The sequence below is a fragment of the Epinephelus fuscoguttatus genome, linkage group LG7, assembly GCF_011397635.1.
Source record: "Epinephelus fuscoguttatus linkage group LG7, E.fuscoguttatus.final_Chr_v1".
Classification (NCBI taxonomy): Eukaryota; Metazoa; Chordata; class Actinopteri; order Perciformes; family Serranidae; genus Epinephelus; species Epinephelus fuscoguttatus.
The window spans coordinates 28,100,900-28,123,268 of NC_064758.1; the positions used below are offsets into that span (position 1 = coordinate 28,100,900).

General features: G+C 41.7%; 1 protein-coding gene across 1 annotated transcript; it reads right to left on the reverse strand.

The window, feature by feature from the left end:
* Positions 1-1,833: 1,833 nt before the first annotated feature.
* Positions 1,834-19,051, reverse strand: prpf6 (PRP6 pre-mRNA processing factor 6 homolog (S. cerevisiae)). The gene is made up of 21 exons (XM_049581258.1): positions 18,823-19,051; positions 17,042-17,204; positions 16,760-16,878; positions 16,537-16,615; positions 15,128-15,304; positions 14,362-14,475; positions 14,151-14,245; positions 13,896-14,052; positions 13,472-13,634; positions 12,505-12,623; positions 12,136-12,354; positions 9,820-9,942; positions 9,584-9,705; positions 9,244-9,382; positions 9,042-9,161; positions 6,389-6,565; positions 6,104-6,237; positions 5,915-6,006; positions 5,215-5,329; positions 4,926-5,052; positions 1,834-4,108 (listed from the first exon to the last, which is right to left on the reverse strand). Exons 1-21 carry the CDS (start codon positions 19,005-19,007, stop codon positions 3,956-3,958), a joined length of 2,892 nt encoding a protein of 963 aa, XP_049437215.1. The 5' UTR covers positions 19,008-19,051; the 3' UTR covers positions 1,834-3,955.
* Positions 19,052-22,369: the final 3,318 nt, after the last annotated feature.

Below are 22,369 nucleotides of genomic sequence, written 5' to 3' on the forward strand. Positions count from 1 at the left end.
GCTGATTGCCACCCCTCTGACACCGCACCTGCTGTGTCAGACCATAGATGGAAACCAGAATGCGATGTGCCTGCCGTGGGAGACCAGACCAGAGAGTGAATAATGTGACACTACATTTAAAATTTTTGGATGGCACTGCGCAACAAATTTAAGTTACACTTCATAATTCCCACAGAGAATGCTTCTTTTGCATTTGCCATATCTTGTCAGGTTCTTGTGAAACCCACAGTGTAACAGTATCTGGACAAATAAGCCTGTTTTGAGTCATTACTACCCTGTCCATGGTGCTGAAAGTGAATATACTGTAAAGCCATTTACCTTTCCTGAGGGACAGGGGTCTCTCACTTTAGAGGTATTGATTGAGCCAGTCAAATTCTGCAAAACAACAAGCAAATCTGGATTTATCCAAAAGTGGAAAAAATGTGCAGCTGGTGGCTTTACTGGTGAAGACAGTTGCAAATACTGGAACTTTGCAGCTGTCACTGGATATCCAAGCATTGCTCCCACATGTTTAATAACAGCTGCAGCTGACTGGAATAACTTGACATTTAGATCAGATAAATTAAATAGTATCTATCAGTCACACATAAGATGCACATAATGGCATAAAACACACGTGCAACAACGTCCTCATACCAGATTCTGCAGCTCAACGAAGATGACCTCTCTGTAGGAGTCCAGGATTTCTCTGTAGTTACATTTACGTTTACCACAAGCGTTGGCCAACAAGAGAACCACCAGGACACTACGGAGTAGAGTTCCGGTCAGACACTATAAAAGAGAGAGGTGTTATAATACATATTACGTAAAGGGAAAGTCCACTCTACATTAAAGATAAGGAAAAACAAACATATGTCAGTGTTCAGCTGTGGCTCCTGCTCGGACGCATAGTGCGCCACAGCTTGACCTGCGTAAAAGCATCCGTCGGTTTCCAGCAGTCTGCACCACATGCCATAATGACCAGTGTGAATACACTGCACTTAAAGCACAGCGGTGCGCACAGACTTCATAATCAGCAGCTAAACTTTGAGTAATTTCCTTCATCAGCTCATCTGCTGCGTAATTGCGCACCAGATGTTAAAACCACACTTACCATTTATCATGTCCTACTGCGGGATCCTCAGACAAGCAAAGCCATCTCTGTCAGTGTCAGGGAGATCCAAGTAATTAGTCCAGATCCAGCCGCGCGCATCGTCTCCAAACCCGTCACCCCCCCTCAGTATTTTTAAACTTCCTCTGGTGGCTAGGTTAACGCGATGGCGGGTAGACTTCCGATGTGGTGCTCAGTGGTTTCCAACATCACTAAAGTCTCTGCTGCTCCGATTTCGGTCCCCGTCATGGATTGCTGACGCTGGGCTTAGAATTTCAACAAATTCCAGTCCGATCAAGTCAAGGACAACTTCTGCAATCAATCACTTGCATTCATGCTTTCGGTTTCGTTGGGAAGACATGATGCCGAGGGAGGAGTGGTGTGAAAATTGAGTGGAAGTTTTTATGCAAAGCGCCGTTTGCGCATCTGTTTTCAGAGCGGGTGGCATGAGAGGGCATGGAGCCCCTGAGCCACAGAGAAACAGCGCTCTCATGAAACTGTGCTTTAAGAGCATAATGCAGTGATATACACTGGTGTCAGGCAAATCAACAGGTACAAAGTTACATTAAACACCAGACAGAACCAAAAATGCTGAGCATGCATGGGAAAGGCATGGGAGGATCAGTGTGGGTACAACTGTTGGCCTGAAATTTCTGGAAAAACAAAACTTATTGTGCACACTGGATTCAGTCTGACAATCAGATCACAACAAAGCATTGTATACAGGAAGTTGTGCAACAAACTGTGTTATTTTGTTTATTGGATGTCGGCAAAGTATTTCAACACATTTCAAAAAAGCTATGTAAAAAGCACATTGTCAATACCACATGAGAAATCAAGTAATAATCCCTGACGGGGAGTTTATATACAACGACTAAACAGTCAAATCTGGACATGAAAATAAAATTCCTCAACAATTTCTTGATAATGTTTTGTATATTTTTCTGTCAGTGCTTATTTAAAGGTCTAGTGTGTGGGGTTCAGTGGCATCTAGCTCTGAAGTTGCACACTGCAACTAACTGGAACTCTTCAGCGAGCCAAGCATCTGGAGCCAGTGTTTGGTTTGTCCACTCTGGCCTACCGTGGAACAACATAGCAGACACTGTGGAAGAAGACGCACTCTGTTAGCTATGAATATTACATTCTATTTCTGTCAATAGATGCTCCTAAATCCGACACACTGGACCTTTAATGCTCAGGTTTATTTTACAACTTTCACAACAACAAATGAAATCATAATTTCAACACTCGCCAGCAGAAACATAGTCCAATGTCAAAGTGAAAACAAACCAACAAAGTCATCCTAATTTGGTACAAATATAAAACAAATCAACTGTTTACCTCTAACCTTTGACCCCATTTACTTTAACATACCTACATCATACAGGTGCAGCCACTTATTGTCAGAATTCACACTGTATGTTGCAGGCAGATAACCTGTGTGTAACCAAGGAGTGACCAGTGGATGTGCTCTAAAACTTAGTCGCATGCCACTTCTGCCTATGTGAATCAGTGGCTCTTGGAGCAGTTAAACAAAATACCATGTGGACTAACAGTAGAGCCAAACAATAGAGACCAGTGACATGTATTTTACACAGGTGCTGGTTACAGTATGGTTTTGGCCGATCACTTGAAAGCTGTCGGAAGATGAAATTAAAGCTCAGCTGCAAAGACAGTTTGCTAAGATGTTAACAGGGGGTGGCTATGTTCATAACATTGCCCTTCTTTACATGAATGTATTTATAATATTGTATTTACATCACCTGTTTCTGCTCCCTCATTAACAGACATGTATTCAATGCCAATACTTACTGCCTCATGTACCACCTGCACTCAAATTAATTGATACTACCTAACAAGTAGCACACTGGCAAGTTTAGGTTACATACACATCTGGAAAATTCATCAGCTCGATTTCAGGGCAAAAACTACTTTGCACAGACAAAGGAACATTCCAAACACATCTGATACTGCGCATGAAAGTTACTGAGATGCTCAATATGTGATGAGTTACACAGTATAACTCTGATGGAGCTGTACATACATCAGAAGCTTAAAGGACACAGTTGCACGCTCAACACTGATGCAACCATTTAATTCATGAATCCATATATTAACATTTTGCCTTCAGAAACTGTGCTAAAGGTTGATTTACAGATTCATGTCTCAGTGGAGTAGGTGTGTCTCTTTAGTTATTCGGAAAATATTCAAACAATAGTTGCCCGGGTGATTCACCAGGTGCAGCTTGTGTTGCAAGGAGACGCAAACTGCTCATGTAACATCTGAGCTAGTGTTTGCCAGAAGGCATGTGGGAGACTGAAACAAAGTGGAGGAATGTTCTGTGGTCTAATGAGACTGAAATTGAACTTTTCACCATCCTACTAAACAATTCTTGGGGAGGCGAGCAAAGCAAGCCATGCGCCCAGAAACACTCCACCGTGAAGCGATGGAGGCAACCATAGCCTCATAGTGTGGGGGTTCTTCTTTGATGCAGGCTCTGGGTCAAATGAGAAGAACCTGCAGCAGTTTGCAGGCAGGATGGGAGTCCTTCCCAGCAAGACAAATACCTCAAACATGAAATCAAAGCTATGTAGAAATGGCTCCACAGAACTATCCACATACCTACTACTGCTGCTAGAGTTTTTTCATTGGTGCTTTGTTTCAACTTTGACATTAAATTGTAATTTTCTCTTGATAAATCCACAAACTGTGTTTCAGTTTTACAAAACAATAAACCTTGAAAAGGTGTGAGGGTATGTGTGAATACTTTGCATCTACCGCACATGGGCAAGTCCTGGTAGAAAACAATAGTTGAGCATGTCCATAGTTGTCCTCCAGGTGTTTTCAGTCCAAATTTCCCCAGTCTCAGAATGTGTTCTTGATCTTGCTGGCTACCCCTGCTAAGATCTCTCCTGTCTTCTTCTGCCAGTTCAGGACATGTTTGGACTCGGCACACCACAGCTCTCCATGGCGGGGCTCCGCATTCTCACAGCGCTTTCGCACCTCTTCCTGCTGTTCCTGATGGGCACAGAACAGTGAGGTTAGATACCCATATCACAATGCATCCGCAAGACACACGTGTAGTTTTCTGGGAGTGACTACAGACTTTATGAATGAGTGAAAGCAATTATCTGTGGCTCAAACTAACACACTATGTTTATCAGCACATCTTGACTGCCACCGACAGAATGTCTGAAACCACTGTAATGTTTATACACAGCACAAGTAACTAGAGGCATCAATTTATCAGTCAATTTGCCAGGCTCTTCCTTCTTAGGGCCTTGACACACTAAGCCGATGGCAGGCCACTGGTCAGTGTCGGGCCATCGATGCTGAGCCCATCGGTGGGTGAAATCACTCTGATTGGCGGTTCAGCTCAGTGCACGAGAAGAGAAACGGAAACGTGAGGCTATGTAACAGTTGGCTTTTGTTGCCACTAGTGTGTTGATGTTGGTTTGGCGTGTCTGGGCCTTTACAAACCTGGTACTTTGAAAGAAAACATCCGCAACAACTAAGGAAAACAGACAGGATAGAAAATGTGTTGCTAATAGGTTATTTTTGGCTGTACTCCTCTGTATAAATACTTCTCAGTAGTGTTGTCTTCAGTCCACATCAGCTCTTAACAATGCACTGTTTTAGTGGTAAAATATATGAGAACCTTTCTAAGGTATAAACCAAGCTGTATTAACTGAATTTGCATCTGACAGAATCCTCCATCAAAATGAAACCATGTAAACTTGACAAGATGCTGATGTAAACATGACCACTGACCAACACAGAATGTGGCACAAGTGTTACACCAAGATAAGGAAAGACACAATAATGAGATCCTTACCTCTGTGCCATGCTGCAGCTCAAACTTGTAGAAGAGAGCCCAGGCATCTCCCAGGTCTGGCTCAATCTTTACTGTCCTCAGAAACCACTCTCTGGCTTTGGTGATCTTACGCTCGCTCCAGAACAATCTAAAATGTGTGCACATGATTGCATTTGAGATAAATAGTAAGGATTAAGGTTTGCTAAATGAACTGTAAAGAGATAATATTATATAATAAAGATTTGCCTTAAGAGCTGAGCTTGTTACTAAGACAGACAGTGGGGAAAAAAGTGCAAAGATGCTGTCATACTTGGCTACAGCAAGCAAAACATGGGGATCATGTTCACACTTCTTCAAAGCATCCACACTCTTAGTCTTCCTCTGGGGCCTGGCCTCCAAAAACACCGCCTCAGCCCACAGGATACCTTGTAGGAAGGAAACGGAGTGAAACAGAAGTTGACATTATGGACACGTACATGGAGTATTTAAACAATATATTTGTGTATTTAAGTCCAATCTGCAACCTGGACAATAGGAATGTTGTTGACAATACAAACACTCCCATCTAACTTATTTTGCAACTCTTGTGACTGTGACTAAAAGATCATGTGCAATTTTGATTTCTCTCTACAGTTGAGTATGGCAGGCAAATAAATGACAAGCATTTTCCAATCAGGTGGTTGTAGCTGGTATAATAAAAGAAAGTATATTGAGGTTATATAGAGGTAAACATTAGCTTAGCTTTGGCTAAAATAAAACCCTTCATTTGAAAAAAAGAAAAACAGAATTCTGCTGCTGTGGTGCACTATGTGTCCTGCTGCACAAATTCAGGTGTTAATATATAAAAAAAGACCTCATGATTTCCAATTTTTGGACTTTTAAGGTCTAATACATTGACCCTTGCCAGATCTGTTGTCAGGCCAAAGTAAAACAGGTTGTTTTTCTTGGTTTGTGAAAGAAAGACAGGGCATAGAAAAGTTCTTCCCCTAACAGCAGGAATATGGTCTTACCTGAATTGGGACATTCCTGCAGGGCTTTGGCCATCAGTGTGTTGGAGATGTTCTTCAGTCCGGCCCGGAACTCCAGCCTCACCGACTCCAACCTTTAATATGATGACAAACATATCATTTTAGAGGCACAGATGTACATTTGTGTCAGTTTTGTCTCATAATTTTGATTGCAGTGCTTCTTGTCCTCACCATAGCTCAGGGCTCTGGGGGTTCTTGAGTCGTGCCTTCTCCAGGATTGCTCTAGCTCTGGTCAGCTGTCCCACTCTCTCTTCTAGACGGGCCAGCAGCAGCCACAGGGCCACAGAGTGGGGACACTTTTTCAACTGCAGCAACAAACAGGTCAGTTACTTCTTATTTATTTTGCCAGTTATTAGGGAAACACGTTTTTTTCAATCAAAAACACGTATGATCAAAAATGCACTTTAAAGTCCAATTCCCTTGGTTCCCTCGCCCCAAACACTTCCCCAGCCTCACCCCTTGGTTGTAGGCTTCCCTGGCCTTGTCCATGTTTTCACACTGTTCTTCTATCTGGCCTCTCATCATCCAAAGTTTGGGGAAGTCTTCGTAGTGTTTCAGGGCCTCAGTGCATAACTCCTGGGCAGCCTCTATGTTTCCCAACACCCACTCCAACTTCACTGACTTCATAAACACCTGCAGAGATAAGAAACATAAAAATCCTTGAAGTCTGAAATACTTATACTGTACCTCCAGTTATGCAACACATATACCTCACCAGCTTTCAAATGTTTTAAATACCAAGTGGACAACTGTGTTGTCAAAATACTGGAATTACTAACTTTGATAAAATACCTTGAAAAATACAGATATTCATTCTCATTTTAAATACCATGATGAAAAACGGACACTAGCCCCTTTTACACTGCCAGATTTTCCGTGAATGTTGGGCCGTTTTGCGGGCCAGCTGCGAGCATTTATACACACAGAGGCAGAATGGCGTGTTGATCCGAGGCGCCCAATTTTCCGCCTCTTAGGGTAGTCATATTGGCAGAACCCTTTTAGTTTAAACAGACCGAGGCAGCCTTCCGCAACGGGAGGGGCTGTTGATGACTTGTAGGGGGAGCTGTTGATGACGCCGCACATGCGAGCCACTGGCGGTGGATAAACAGGAAACAGCTGATAGCAGGAATTAGCGAACAGCTAGTAGCAAGAGGGAAACACAAACTTGACAGACACTGTGAAGATGAGCAGCTGAGGAGAAAAGGAATTGCGCGCTCTCCTTGCCCTGGCAAACGAAGAGGCCATTAACCGCCAGATGACGGGGACGGTGAAGAACGGGCTGATTTACGAGAGAATCGTCGCCTGACTATCGCCGCCCGACTAGCCGCGGCTTCCCTCCCACGTCACTGTTTACGTCACACACTGAGCTACACGTTTTGTTACTTGCTCACGCCCCCCATTGCCCCGAAAAAGGTGCATTCTGTATAAACAAAAGTAGGTAGGCGGCATTTTGCCGCACTCCCCGTTTATGTTTTTATACTGCCAATGCTGAAAAAAGACTGATTGGGCTTTCCTGCAAATTTGTACAATTCCTATCTAAAAAGGGCTACTGACGGGATAAAATTTAAAATTCATTTTAAAAAACAAATATAGCAAGGCTATAATATGACAACAGTGATGTTTTGTTTCTTGGTTAGTAGCTGAGAGCAGCAACATGACTGTAGTAAACAGTAATACGAAGCGAGAACAAGAAAACACAGCTGGTAGAGGTGTAGTGATACTCCAGAAAATGAGTGCTGAAACAGTTTCAAATATTCAGAATCAAAATGTTTTGATAAATTGATCTTACTGACAGCACTGGTGGATAACGTTTCAAATTTGGATGTTGCTACATATTCTATAACATGGATGCTTCATACACATCTTTAACCCAGCAGTACAGTTCCAAGATGGACACTCAAGATTAGAGTCACCAACTCAGTATCTGACCAAATGTCTCCCCCTCTGCTCCTCAGTTATAACATTGAATAATGGCCAGAAAAGTGTTTTTGCAAAACATTATGATGTCACAGTGAAGTTGACCTTTTTGTTTTTATAAAATGTCATCACTTCGTAATTTTATCCTATTAGACATTTGTGTGAAATTTTGTTAAGATAAGCATAAGAATTCTTGAGTTATGGCTAAAAACGTGTTTAGTGAGGTCACAATGACCTTAACATTTGAACACCAAAGTCCAATCAGTTCATCCTTGAGTCAAGGTGGACATTTGTGCCACACTTGAGGAAAGTACCTCAAGGCATTCTTGAGACATCACGTTCAATCAGTTTCACAAGAATGGGACAGATGACCTGATGAACAGCCCAAAATCATAATGCCTGCGGCCTCGTCTCTTGCAGCCGTGAAAGCATAAATATGACATTTCATGGAGCTCTAATTAAGAGCATGCAGTTGTCTTATCTGACAGGACAATCAGTACAGCTTACATTAAAGTAGGCCCTCTTTGTCATATCTGTCAGCAGAAACAATACAAATAACTAAAGGGAGTGCAGCCAGGTCACCTGATAGAAGAGTGATCGTTTAAGAGCACTGTTGACGGCATCTGTCAACCTGAGACGTGCTGACTTTTTTTGAGGTGTAGAAACCTGGCAAGTCTAAACCTGAGGAAGACAGCATGTTTGTAGAAGATGTCTCAAGTGCAATGCACTATTAACTTACTATTAAACACTGGCGTTAAAGCAGAGAAGAATAAAAAAAACTGATAATCAAGCCACCCCTAAAACACGGGTCACAGCTCTATTCATACCAATATTGCATAATGAAAAACAAACCTCCGGTACTGGTACAGAAGGTCGTGTAAGGGCCGTTAGAGAGCAGTTTAAATACACAAGCAATCATCCCCTGGACAAATTAACATCCAGGAAAGTCTTTGTGTGTTTATTCCATCAATCTTAAGGAGAAAACACTTTTTTTGGTTAACATCTCATTTTAGTCTTGATTAAAACCCAACAAACACCGATATATATAAACACTGATATATCAAAACCAAAATGTGGAGACAGAGGCAGATCAGTTGTGTGGATATCTACTCTTTTTTTGTACTGGATCCTCCTGAGAGCTTGAAATAGGGAAATCTCTTTCTTTTCCACTCACACACACGCACACACTCACCCTTGCTGTTGGGGCACTGCTGCGAGCCTTGGCCAGCAGTCGACGGGCTCTTTCATACTCGTTATTCTCAGACTCCAGCTTGACAGCAGCCAGCCAGATCTCCTCACTGTTTGGGTTAGCCTGGAGAGGAAAACAGAGCTTAGACACAGGCCTGCATGGATGCTACATAAACACATCAAAGTTTGCATAATATTAATGTCACCTGAAAGGCCAGAGCGAGAATGCTTCTGGCTGCAGGCACATCCTCAGCCAGCCACTTGGACTTGGCCCCCATCAGCCACAGGACCTCTGCCTTGGGACAGTGAGCCACGGCCCTTTGTAGCAGGGCCTCCAATGACTCCCTGGGAGACGCAATGAGACGTCGAAGAGTAATGGAGGGGAGGAGCGCAGTGGCAGTTGATTAAGCACATAAGAGGTAAAGGGGAGAAAAACAGAATTTTACCAACACAATCTCAATTAAAACATTAACAAATATACATGAAGTAATTTAGTCATATTTTAGCTACTGCTGTTTGCTGTGCTTAGAAGCCAGATCTGGTCACCTGGTGCCGTTGTTCTTCTCAAAGTAGGCCGCTCTAAGCCAGACGCTTTTCTTACTGGGGAACACCTGCAGAGCATGGGCATAGATTGCCCTGGCACACTCCAGTGCTCCATGGGCCACACACTGAAACATAACAGACAAGCATCTCAGTTAAGTTGAACTCTGACATCAAGTGTGTGACTGACCTGTCTAGGCGTAAGGGTTTGAGTGTGTTCTGTGGAAAAAAATGGTACTCACACTATCTGCATCCTCCATCCAGGTGTGTTTGCGGTCCTCCTCCTCAATGCCAATCCCTATGACAGCTCTGATCACAGCCTGGCAGGTAGCTACACTGCCTGCTTTGTCACACTCCTCTGCATCCTGTAGGACAAGAAGAAACATTTAGGAGGACTTGTGAGTGGTACACAGAAGGAGAACGCAAGAGAGTTAAGAGAGACTGTGAATCACTGACCCTCATAAAGTTGCCAGCTAATTCACTGGAATAATGGAGTGATTTACAAGCAGATAAATACACCTGAAAAATGTCTTCTACCACTGAGACCAGAAACCTCTCAATGAACCTGTTTCTGTATAAATGACTCACAGTTTACAGATAATCAGTCTTTTATGAGAGTTTGTCTTGACAAAGATAATTCTTCTGGGCAGAACAAAGGACTAGCTCAGTGTCCCACATACAAAAGGATTCTTTCAAGAACTGTCAAATCCCATCATTTTAAAGTGCATCTGTTGATGGTGGTGCGATGAGTGCTCTGGCAAATGGCTTTGATAAACCTACCTCAGTAACCACATAATTTGCCAGAGGTAGAAAAAGCTAGGAAGTGAAGGGCAAAAAACCCCCATTGTGTAAAGGGACTGCAGCAAAGGATTGCAAAACAACTGTTAACTGCACTAAACAAAATGTCAGTCACACTGCTGGCATGCTGCGCCTGTGTTCTGTTGCGCCCAGATGAAATAGTGGAGAGCAGCTTTGCCAAAGTATGCTGGCATGCTATCAAAGCTGACAAATCATATGACGCATTCTCTAGTCACTCAACACCAAGGTTTAAAGGGACAATCAGTCATTTTTTAACCTGTAATTGAGGAGTTATACTACAAAGTAGTGCTGCACAATTTGACAAAAATGTGCGATTGTGATTTGAGTGGACAATATCGCGATTTGTGATTACAATATAATACATAGATGGTATCATGAATCTTCTTGCTTGATTCAGTGTTTCCCCTACATTATATTAGGGGGGGCACTAACCTGACCTGACATAGTTATCGTTATGAACAGTGTAAATGACCAGCAACAGACTGGGCACAGTCAAACACAGCTCTCACACAACAGCGCAGCACAGCACTCTACACAAAGTGGCGCGAGCCTGTGTTGCATTCAGGCGCTGTCACGTAAATGACAAATTCCAGCACGCCATAGCACAACACAGCAGCATGTCAAGTGGGCCGAGGCTGAGCAAAATTGCTCAATTTTTCACTTGTTATTATATAGTTTGTTATGGAGTCCATGATTTCCCCATGACACTTACAAATGCTTGCATAACTGTGCTTGGATGTTGTTGTATGAGGCTCTGGTGGCTTTCAGTTGTCTCTCTGTCTTGAACGTTACTTGGCTCGGCTTTCTCTCGCATGCGTGCTTTGTACTTTACTCTGTGCTGTCTCAAGTGCTGATATAGATTGGTCGTGTTGTCGCGGGATGTGGTGACTTTAACTTTGAACTTTTACACAGCACGTCTTTCTGTTCAACGTCGCCGTACCTGAATCCAAAGTATCACCGTATAATAGACGCTGGGTTATTTTTCGCCACCAACTCAGCCTGTTCTTGGTCGTGCTCATCCTCTTCTTCAGTGTCTACGATGATTACTGCTGCACGCCGGGTGGTCACCTGACCATACGTGCTGCACACACTAGGATAACTTGTGGGCATGGTGTCAACAATCTCTACACACCACAGGAGAGGCAGTCACGTTCACAGGCTCACACGTTAACATTTATTTACAGTAAATCGCAAAAGCAGCCTTTTATGCGGTTATGTAATCGCACAGCCTGACATCGCAATTGCGATTAGATTAATCGTGCAGCACTACTACAAAGTGTTTATGATCTAAGTGAAGAAATATCAATGTTATTTTTAAAGGCTGATCATATTAACCATACCCCAGTGTTTATTTACATAACTGAAATATCAGTTACAACATAAAAAGATTTCTGTTCAGCGCTAGACTGCTGTTAAAGACCCTGACAGTGGCAATTTGAATATAGAGTGATCTTTTTAAACTCCACTTAATCGTCACTTCTAATTTTCTATTTCATTTCTACTTAAGTATGACATGAGGGGACCAATATAGCAGTAAGACCTTTGATCTTTAAAGCAAGGCCTCTGTCCTCTTTTGAAGACCTTGACGATTTTTTATCATTTATGTACATCAATTCCGTGTGACCTTAAGGAATCAAATATTTATTCAGTGGAGGAAGTTTCCCTCTGCCATAAACAGTTGCAGGAAACTTCTCTGTCCCTCTATTTCTCAATGAAACTACAAAGCTGCATGAACACACCTGTATCCACTGCTCTCTGTTGATCTCCACACCGTTGGCGCGCAGAGATGTGATGGCTCTGTCAATGATCTTGTCCACCATCTGAGTGTTGCCATTGGCCTCCTCCAGCTTGGCGGCAGTGATCCAGATGTGGCGATCCGTGGGGATGTTCTCTCGAGCTTTGTTCAGGACACGCCGGGCATTCTCGTACGTTTCTAACCGGGCCAGTGCCAGCCACAGCTGGAGAAGACAGAGAGGCAAAATTAGATGTAGAGGTAAGTGCAAAGCTTCATGTGTTGCATTGCTGTGTGTCGCATCACATTGGTCCTACATGCAAAGTTTCATGTCGGGGAAACGAAAAACAGAAATGACAGCATGTGCTAGGTGTACCTCCACACTGGTAGGACAACACTCCACAGCTCTGCTAAGCATGATCCTGGCATCTTCTGGCTCCTCCAGCTCAACAGCTGTCTTCCACAATCGCACTGACTTGGACACATTCTCCAGGGCTATACATGGGTAAAAATTACATAACTGTTAAGTCATTTCATTGACACTTTAATTCCAAGTGATATACAGTACGTGAGCAAACACAAAGATTTTAATCCTTGGACCTTCCCATTCCAAACTCTTTGTTTATACAATTTCAAGTTCTGGCACATCAGCAGCAACATTTTTAATACTTAGTATGTGTACACTGGCAACACATCATATACAGTGGCAAAAAAGGAAATGGAGGCACTTAAGATTTCACTGAACACACAAGCAATAAAACCAAACAACATTTCCTGCAACAGTAGTAAAGTTCCATATTGTCTGGATGGGAAGGGATTGTTTTGTGCGTAATGGAGAAAAGTAGAGCAGAGGCAACTGAACATGTAAAGGCGGGGAGAGCTCTTCCACAGAGGAAGCTCCACATCCATCTCTGTCAGTGGGGTATGCTGCTGGGAAGTATTATTGTGTGTACATGCATGCGTGTTAGGGCACTGACACCGTGGTTCAAACAGCGTGCCTGGCCTTGACGAGAAGCCAGGACCACGGCTGCCAAATTTAACCCTTATGAAATCGTCCCTATGCAATGGTGTGTGCAGGGAATGTCTGTGTGGGTGTTTTATGAGACACTGGATAGATTGAGACTTGTTATGAAACTCTGCCCAGCAGAAATTAGTGTCTTCCTTTTGGCAGAGAAATCGTTACGTATTCATTCATGTACGCACAGTCGATAAGGCACACAAAAATCTCCTGGTAGCAACACAACAGCAACAAGTCTTGTCAAAACATCAACTTTTGACATCCTCACAATGTGTAATATATATTATCATATGTTGTTACAATTGATATTATCTGGGAGCCTTACCCTTCCTGAGGACTCTTTTCTTGGCCCTGATGTCTGTCTCCAGCTCTGCGGCTCTGATGTAGATGCGGACGGACTGCGGCAGGTGGCGGACAGCCTGGGCTACCACAGCTTTGGCTGTGTCGCCGGGCTGGAGTCTGGCTGCTTCCAGCCACACATCCTCACTCTGGTGGGCAAAGAGAAATGTTTACATCAACAGGAGGACAAGGAACATTTTCTCTGCTGCAACTCAACTGGACAGTACTATCTCATTTAAGTTAACAGCTGGCAAACCCGACTGCTTCTTCCTCAAAACATGAGTGTAAAACATCAACCAAAAATAACAAACAAATCAATACATTTACCCAATCTATGATCTGGATAGACGACCATAACTATTTGCACATGTGCTCAGACCTTTAAAATACTTGTGTCCTCCATCCTTTACCTTAGGACACATCTCTGTGCCTTTCATGATCAGGTTCCTGGCCACCTGCAGTTTGCCCGTCACCTCCTCCAGCCTGGCAGAGGCAATCCAAGCAGGTGGGTGATGAGGATTGGTCTCCCTCACCGATTTAAGAAGCAGACGAGCCTTCTTGATGTCACTGGACATGCAGAACCAGAGATAAACCATCAGACACACACACAACTTATAAACACAAATATACCCTAGAAACTTCTTGTGTCACTAGTGTGTCTCTACCTGATGTCTCCTCCATGTGTGGGGATCATGGAGTTGAGATCTGTCAGGTAACCCTTAGGATCCACCACTGTCTGTCCGCTCACTGAGTCAGACACCTGAGGGTTGATAAAAGGCCGACACAAGTAAGAGAAAACAATGAATCCTGTGTATCGACAGCATCGAAGTCGAGAGTATTCACGACTGATCGGGGAAAAGGATGTTTGTTAGTTACCTGGCTGAGCCTCATATCCATGAGTGTGTTTCTGGCCTGGCCGATTTTCCTCATGTCCAGCTCTCCTGTCCCTGGTGTCATGCTTCCTGGGTAAGGTGTGTTCAGACCTCCCAGCTATCAGAGGAAAAAAAAGTGTTAATGGAAAGGAGCGTTATAGTGTCTGTGAGAACTTTGTTACAACATGGTGAAAAGGCTTCTGAAACATAGACCTAGATCATATGACACTTTTCTCGGCACTGTAAATGATACCTGTGAAAAATCTAAGCGTGAACGAGACTCTCATATGCTGCAGGGGTAATTATTACTCTGTAGTGAATTTATGGTAATAATGTTAGATCTAGAGATGCAATATGTACATGGCAAAAACTGACAACATTTCAACCAACATATTTCTATTTGTCATGTGATTAATTTTAGCAGAAATATGACTTAATACATGTTTGTTTATAATTACAAAGTTTGTTTTTGCTTTCGCTACAACCTCTTAAAAAATACTTATACTCATTCTTAATCACAGTATTTATCAAGAACTCAAATACTATAGAGAGGTCCACTGAGATCACATGACTGCATGAAAAAACAGGAGCATTTGCAAACCGCATTAATTGCACAGTTGAAGTGATTTGCATGTTTCCGATGAGATATCCTGACACCTGCTGGTGCAGGCTGAAACTACATCACATGTTTTCAGTGATGTGTGTTTTTCTATGGATCTACAGTATGTGGATGCGTGTTCGCAAGTATGCGTATATGTATGTATACTTACCCCTTGCAGAGGGTCAACAGTGGTGTGGTTCTCTCCGCTCTGCAGGTGTTTGGAGAAGAAGCTGTCGGGGACGGGGGTGAGCTTCTCATAGCGGGGATTTCTCTGGCGCTTATTTCTGGCATCTCCCACCTCAGGGATGCTCAGCCACTCCTCCTCGGACACCTCTGCCAACTTCCTCTGTGAAGAGATGGAAAAGAGAAAATAAATATGAATGACAGAGAGTTGTGAATCAACGTGGAATGTCAGCAATGTTGTTGAAATTTCTCTCTGATCATTTTAAGTGCTATGAAGTCAAGAGGTGTTATCAGGTTGGACTGTAAATTAAAAAATAAATAAATCATGACTGAGTCAGAGCGCAGCTTTCCCTCCTCTTTTTGATTCAGCAAAAAGACATATGGTTTCTTTGCAACAAAGTGTAAGCAGCATACTGCTGTTGTCCTGTGACTAGAGTTAGGTCAATTTATGTTTTTGCAGGCCCGGTCCGCTTGAGCTTAAACTGGTTTGATTTTTTGCACAACAGCTGAACCTGAGTGTCATTGTAATGTGTTCTGGTGAATTAAAAAGTAGTCTAAATTAGCAACCTGTGCTGATGGCATCATGCTGCTAAATCAAACATATACTGCATTAGTAATCAGGAAAATGACAATGTGATCAACTCAATATTATGTTTATAGATGGACTAATGGAGCCACAAGTGTGTTACAGGCTGTGTGATCATATTTAAGGAAATGGGAGGGGCAGAACGACGCACATGGTGTTTGTTTACAACTAAGTTCATGTGTTTTGGTTTGAGTAGAGGTGACATAGCAAGAAAACTAAAACTGCACCAGCATGGCAACATATTGGATTTGAAGCCAACAAAAGATGAAAGTTTCTGGTGCGCTAAATAACCCTCGCAAATAACAAGCTAGGCTACTTGCTGTTGGCTACACTGTATGTTATTTTCATTAAATATCACAATATAAAAAGTGTATTTTCTGTTTAAAAAAGCACTGTTACAAAGCAGGAAGACAGCAAGTAGGCTACACGCTCATGTTTTAAGTGGTTACTTATCCAGGCTGATCTCGAGCAAACAACTGATATTTATGTGCTTTGTTTACATGAAGTGCATATTTAATCGATTCAGTGTGGACAGAGAGCTCCAATGTTACATCATGCTATACAATAGTCTGCTGCTTTTTTAAAGCTGGGACACGGTGTCATCATGTCCCACTCAGGAACAATGACACCTGGTTACATTTATTATACCTGTCAGGTCTGGTGTTTGACTTCATATCAAACCGTTTCAAAATTTTTACACAGCCCCAACTCCACTTGTGACAACCTCGAAAATCCAGTTAGAGAAAATTCTGTGTGATCACAGGTGGAAAAGAAAAGCAACTGTTTGCAACTCATATGCAATATTGTACCTTTAGATCTGAAAATTGCTGCTGGATTTTGGGTCGCTCCATACGGTATTTCTCTATCTCCTCCTTTTCTCTCAGTTCCCTGAGAATCAACAGGAAAGCATTCAAAATACACTTACATACAGCATCAAGAGCAAATATTGTGAAACATATACTGTGTAACACTTGAGAAGGACATGCTTGTTCCAGTAAACTCAGGTTGGAAATAGACTAATCTTTATGTAACCTTCTTTCTTTCCGTCTTTCATCCATCCTCTTGTCCAATGCTGCATATATAGCATCTGCTTCTTCGTCATCTTTCTCATAGGGCCCGCTGGAGAACAAGCTACCTGCGTAACCATTGAACTACAAGAAAAAAGGCATCATGATGCGATTAGAATGATTGAGGAAATCATGTAATCACCACCCAGACAGAGTGAAATCTTGAGTGAATGAATGAAGTCCTCACAAACAGCCCCACAACAAATTAACATTAAACAAAAGCCACAGACAGTTCAATCATAGGCACCTCGTCATAGTTCGTGTCATTCAAATCTTCATCATCATCATCCTGGTTCTTTTTCATCTGGTCCCCAACTGTCCTTTTCCCTGGAGGGGCATGTCGGTCATCCACTGGATCATTGGCATCACGAGCAGGACCGATATCAGATCGAGTGGTGAAACCAGTTGCACTACAGAGTAGAAATTAATTTAAATGTCATACATGTGCACACAGACTGTGATAAGCACTAGAATTTTCAACACATAACTATGTCAAGATTGTCAGTTGACATGCTTATCTATGCATTTACACAGTGTTTTGATCATTTTCAATTGCTGACAACTTGTCAGCCACACAGTTTGCCAGCAAGATACCAGCAGTTATGTGATCAATATGGGTTTTTGCATTCAGCTCTATTTGCAACAAACTGTCAGGCTTCAAATTCACTTTCATATGTCCGTATGAGGGGTCAGACAATAATCAGTGCAGTTAATAATGGAGTGCTTGCCAGTTTTTATTTTAACTTGCCTATTGTAACTGTATCTTTACAGATCTCCTTAAAAATTGAACCGACAGCTGCAGCTGATTTAATACACAGCTGTTTGAGTCCTCACTAAGACCAAGAAAGTAGATGACATCACTCCAGTTCTGAGGTGTTTACACTGGCTTCCTGTCTGGCAGAGAATCAACCTCAAAATACTACTGTTGGTTCACGAAATTTTAAATGGTTTAAGGCCCAAATACATTTCCGACCTTCTGCTACACTGTGAACCACCCAGACCTCTCAGGTCTTCTGGGACAGGTCTGTTTTGTGTCCCTATACTCAAGACTAAACATGGAGAAGCAGCGCTTAGTTTTTCTGCTTCACATATCTGGAACAAATTTCCAGAAATCTACAGGTCTGCACCAACTCTCACTTCTTTTAAATCAAGATTAGATACTTTTCTGTTTGCCACTGCCTTTGATTACAATCATCATTCATTCATTTCTTACATTGCACCACTTTTATTATTCAAGTATGTTTATTGATTTTAAGTGCACTGTAAATTTTATTCTTGTATTTCGAACCTGACTTAATATATTTTAACTTTTTTATTTTCTATTTTCTAGTTACTTAATGAATTGCTTTAAAGTGTCTGTTAATAATGTTTTTCTTTTGCACCTTGACTTGTTGCTTTTCATGTTGTATACAGAGCACTTTCAATTGGTTTGTTGTTGAAATGTGCTATATGAATAAACTTGCCTTGCCTAACTTAGTTTACTTGGCATTATGAATGCATGCATGAATGAATGAATGAATGAATGAATGAGATGGTTACTTTCGTTTCTGGCTGTTTCAACATGGCCCACCCGTTATGGGATTATTCAGACACATATTAAGAAAAACAAAATTCTGGTGCCATCAAACTGACACAAAACAAAATAAATAACGGATAAAAAGATAACAATTCAACATAACACACTAGCATAATCAAATAACTACCATATACAAGTGGGAAATAAACAAATTAAACATATGTATTCAGAATAAAGAGTGTAGGGTGACAGGAGAGGGATGATATCACATCTGTGCAACCATAACACCAACATACGTTGCTTATTTAGCTAACGGCTTTGGGGAAGTTAATATAACTAATGCATTATTAGGTGTTAAGTCCTGTTAAAATGTCTTTTCACCTTAGCACAGCTGCAAACACAAGCTTTTAAACATACAAAATAGTTTGCAAAGCCTTTATTTAACTAACACCTAGCTCACTGGCTAGAAAGCTGTATGCTAGTTAGTAAGCTAGCTAAGCATGTTAGCTTACCCTCTGCCCAGACCGGGGACGTAGCCTAGCGGAGCGGGCATCCCCAGAAACGGCTTCTTCTTTTTCCCCATGAGCGGAGAGGCGAGGGGCATTATCGGGGGGGCACCGCCGACCCCCGCCGCCCCGGCGCCTCCCGCAGATGATTTGGAGACAATTTTCGGTGGTTGTTTTGAATTGCTGGCCATCGTTTCATCAACGGCGAGGACGAGGCTAACTGCCGGATACACAACAGTCGTACTTCCGGTAGCAGCGAACAGTGAGTCCGTCCTTCTGGAACTGTCCGTTAGTGTTTGTAACAGCGCCCCAACAGGACCGGCGGGCTTCCGTTGGGTTTCACTTCGGTTATTATATTTTTTATTATTTTATTTTTTTATTTAAGTTTTTGTATCAGATTCAATCCATTTATCTCAAGCAAAGACAATTATATAATTTTATAAAAAAAAAAGAAAAAAGAGACAAAACCACGACAACAAGAACAACAGCAAAAACTACAAACATGGCGGTGTCGATTAAATTGCAGTAAAGAAAAAATATTTACTGATTTTCAAATTTCAATTGCTTTCATTGCTTTAATATTCTTCAGTGTTTCAATAAAGTGTTTAATTTCTATTTCCAGTTGTTGTGTGTGTGTGTGTGTGTGTGAAATCGTTTTGGTCCATTTGCATTTGTGAATGTGATTTTTTTTTTTTTTATATATCGTTATAAATTGATCTGAATTGTGTAAAGTGCTTTTTTTCCACGTTTTGCCTGTACACATGTGTTACTGAAATTACTTCTTAAGGTTATTTTGTGTTTCACATTAATGTCAGTCCTCCACAGCAGCCACAGGAGGGCGCCACATCCTGGAAAATAATAGGCCTATTGCAATTTTAATCAATCTCTGTTGAGGTGTAGCCCTTATTGATAAGTGCTCCCATAATGAGACTTAACTTAGTGTTTTTGCTTTGAGTTAATATAATTCTTCATGTGTCTGAAATGTTTTACCTACACTGACTTCATGATATTTTTGTATTGGATACTCCAGGAAAGTTCAACTTAATTTTTGGGGGAGATATTTGGGGATTTCTTTCAGCGATGCAGTGTGTGTACATTATTCTATCTTAAAACAATATTCTCATAATTGACTTTCTTATGGGCATTTGGACATTAAATAATTGGCCTGATAATTACATTCAATTTAGTAATCACCATAATATTCTCTTTGTGCTTTTTTATGAGACTGTTTAATTTCCTCCCTTGACAGAGTGTTATAAATGGACCCATGACCCCAATCATGGCATATATGACACAGCTGGCATTTGTTGAATAGACAGTCAGGCCTTGAAGGTTGCATGTTGCTTAATTCAAATGAACCTTTCCACTCTTTATAATGTCAGGGCTTTCACAGGGCTCCTGCATTTAAAGGGATCAGTAGGTACTCCAGAATAAAAACATTGTTACTGCATCCTAAGTGAAGCATACTCAGAAAGTGCAGCAAATAAAATATTAAAGTTGAATTCAGGCCATTTTCGTAGAGAGGATGTTTAGATTGTTGAGTTGATTCAGCCATACAGTACATTTCAGAGTAATTCTGACAGACATGTTAGTGTGTTACAGCAATACATTTGCATTATGAGTGAAAAATATCCATGTTGAAGAGTCTATAGTCAAATACGAGACAGGAGACGGCAATAAAGGTAATTAGATTCTAACATGACATTTCTAGGTTTCGTCTCTTGAGATGAAGTGAGGCCATACATCAATTAGTTTAAATCACGTTTAACTTCACCCATCCACTGTCTGAGCCTCGGCCCAGGCCTTTACATTTTTCTTCATTTACATTGCCTGGAGGGCAGACATTATTTCACTCCTGGGAGAAGAACGTTACGATGAAAATGGACTGTCAGACACATTAGATGACATATAGTTCACACAGCCGAGGACCAATTTAAACACGAAGCGCAACTCGCGCCTTGGTTTCATCTCTAACACACAACGTCTTTTACTTTCCCATGATTATTTAAATGATCATTTCATTTTAGTTGAATCATTTTCATAATCATATATAGAAACCAGCATAACGTGCAGCTTGAATTCACATCCTGTGTTTTGTACAATAAGGAAAAGATTAAACAAAACTACAGATTTTCTGGCTGTGTGCTGATCATGGAGCTGACCCATGAATGAGTGATTCAGGTCAGTCTCATCAGTGATAAATAAATCATTGGTAATACTGGCCAATACTAACAATGAGAAAATCCTTCAGAGCCTCGTCCAAGCCAAGCACACATTGCAGTCCCCTGTTTAATGTGCACAAGAATGGGTTCATTTATCTTCTCTGTGACTAATACATGAGTAGTACCCAATGTCACATCCAAATGGCTAAAAAAGGAGTTTCCACAACTTGTATTTTGGTAACAAAAGTGTGTTTCCATAAGCATAAAGACATTTAGCAAGAACCCAACAACCTCCACAACATGCACATGTTAAAATTGTACATGTACAATTGACCTTTTGCTAAGCCCCGCCTCTTTGTGATGGTCCGACAAGCTGTTGGAGTAAGCATGGAGCCCACACTGTAACTAACTGCACTCCTTGAAGACATATTATCATATTTTTGGAAAAATGAAACAGTGATTCCAGAGAGAAGCAGACAGAGGGGTCTACAGTCTGTGTTTGAAGGATATATCCAGGATGTCAAACTGACTGCAGGCACAACATTTAGCTCCAAATCCACAAAACCAGCCTGAAAATGAAGGAAATCTGACACGACTACATTAGAGTCAATGGAGCACAGCTGTGTTGGGCAGGGTTTCGCATAGGGTCAATTATGGTGGCAGCGGCAGCAGAAGATAGCTGCTTAGGATATGATACCTGTTTGAGGGGTGTGAAGGGTGACTGAGTAACTGTGGTCCCAAAGATCGCACCGTAATCATTGCCTTTGATGTCTTGCTATAATACATTTGGCAAAGCTTCCTAAAAATGCAGTCATGAGTTGGAAATGGGGTGCTGTATGAAGATACTCTGAAAACATCTTTCTTTCATTTTTTTCTTTTTTTTTTTTTTTTTAAATTTACCTGCATTATAGACAACTTGGTATCATGACACAGACAACTAAAAGCAACTGCTGTCAGTGTTGATGTATTATTCATATTGTGTATTACATCTGTTTGGCACTGAAATTACAGGGTTTTTATTTATTTATTTTCCATATAAGTGCAAGTGATCTTAGAGAAGAGCAAATGACATTTATTACATTTTCGTGATGGTGCTGTCGCTGTTATCAGCAACAGGTCATAACCACCGTATGAGTGCAGTGCAGAGTGGTGGCGATTAGCTAGCCGGTGGGATACAAACACAGGGACTCACGTGCACTCACATGTACGCACAACCAGACCATCTACCACAACAATGAACAGAGAAACTGTAGGCTGCAACCATAGACTGCATAATGAAGATGGTCAATATGACAGCTAACCAAACGTGAAGCCAAAACATCATGATCGCCACCTGGTGGCAGGCTGCAATATGGGTCATTGACTCCGCCCCCTCTGCACGTCAAATAAAT

Coding starts and splice junctions, on each gene's coding strand:
- prpf6 (XM_049581258.1), bottom strand. CDS start 19,007: ATGGCCAGCAATTCAAAACAACCACCGAAAATTGTCTCCAAATCATCT. Junction 12,355..12,504: donor GTTGTCCTACCAGTGTGGAG/GTACACCTAGCA, acceptor TGTCTTCTCCAG/CTGTGGCTGGCACTGGCCCG. Junction 9,383..9,583: donor GAGAAGAACAACGGCACCAG/GTGACCAGATCT, acceptor TGCGTCTCCCAG/GGAGTCATTGGAGGCCCTGC.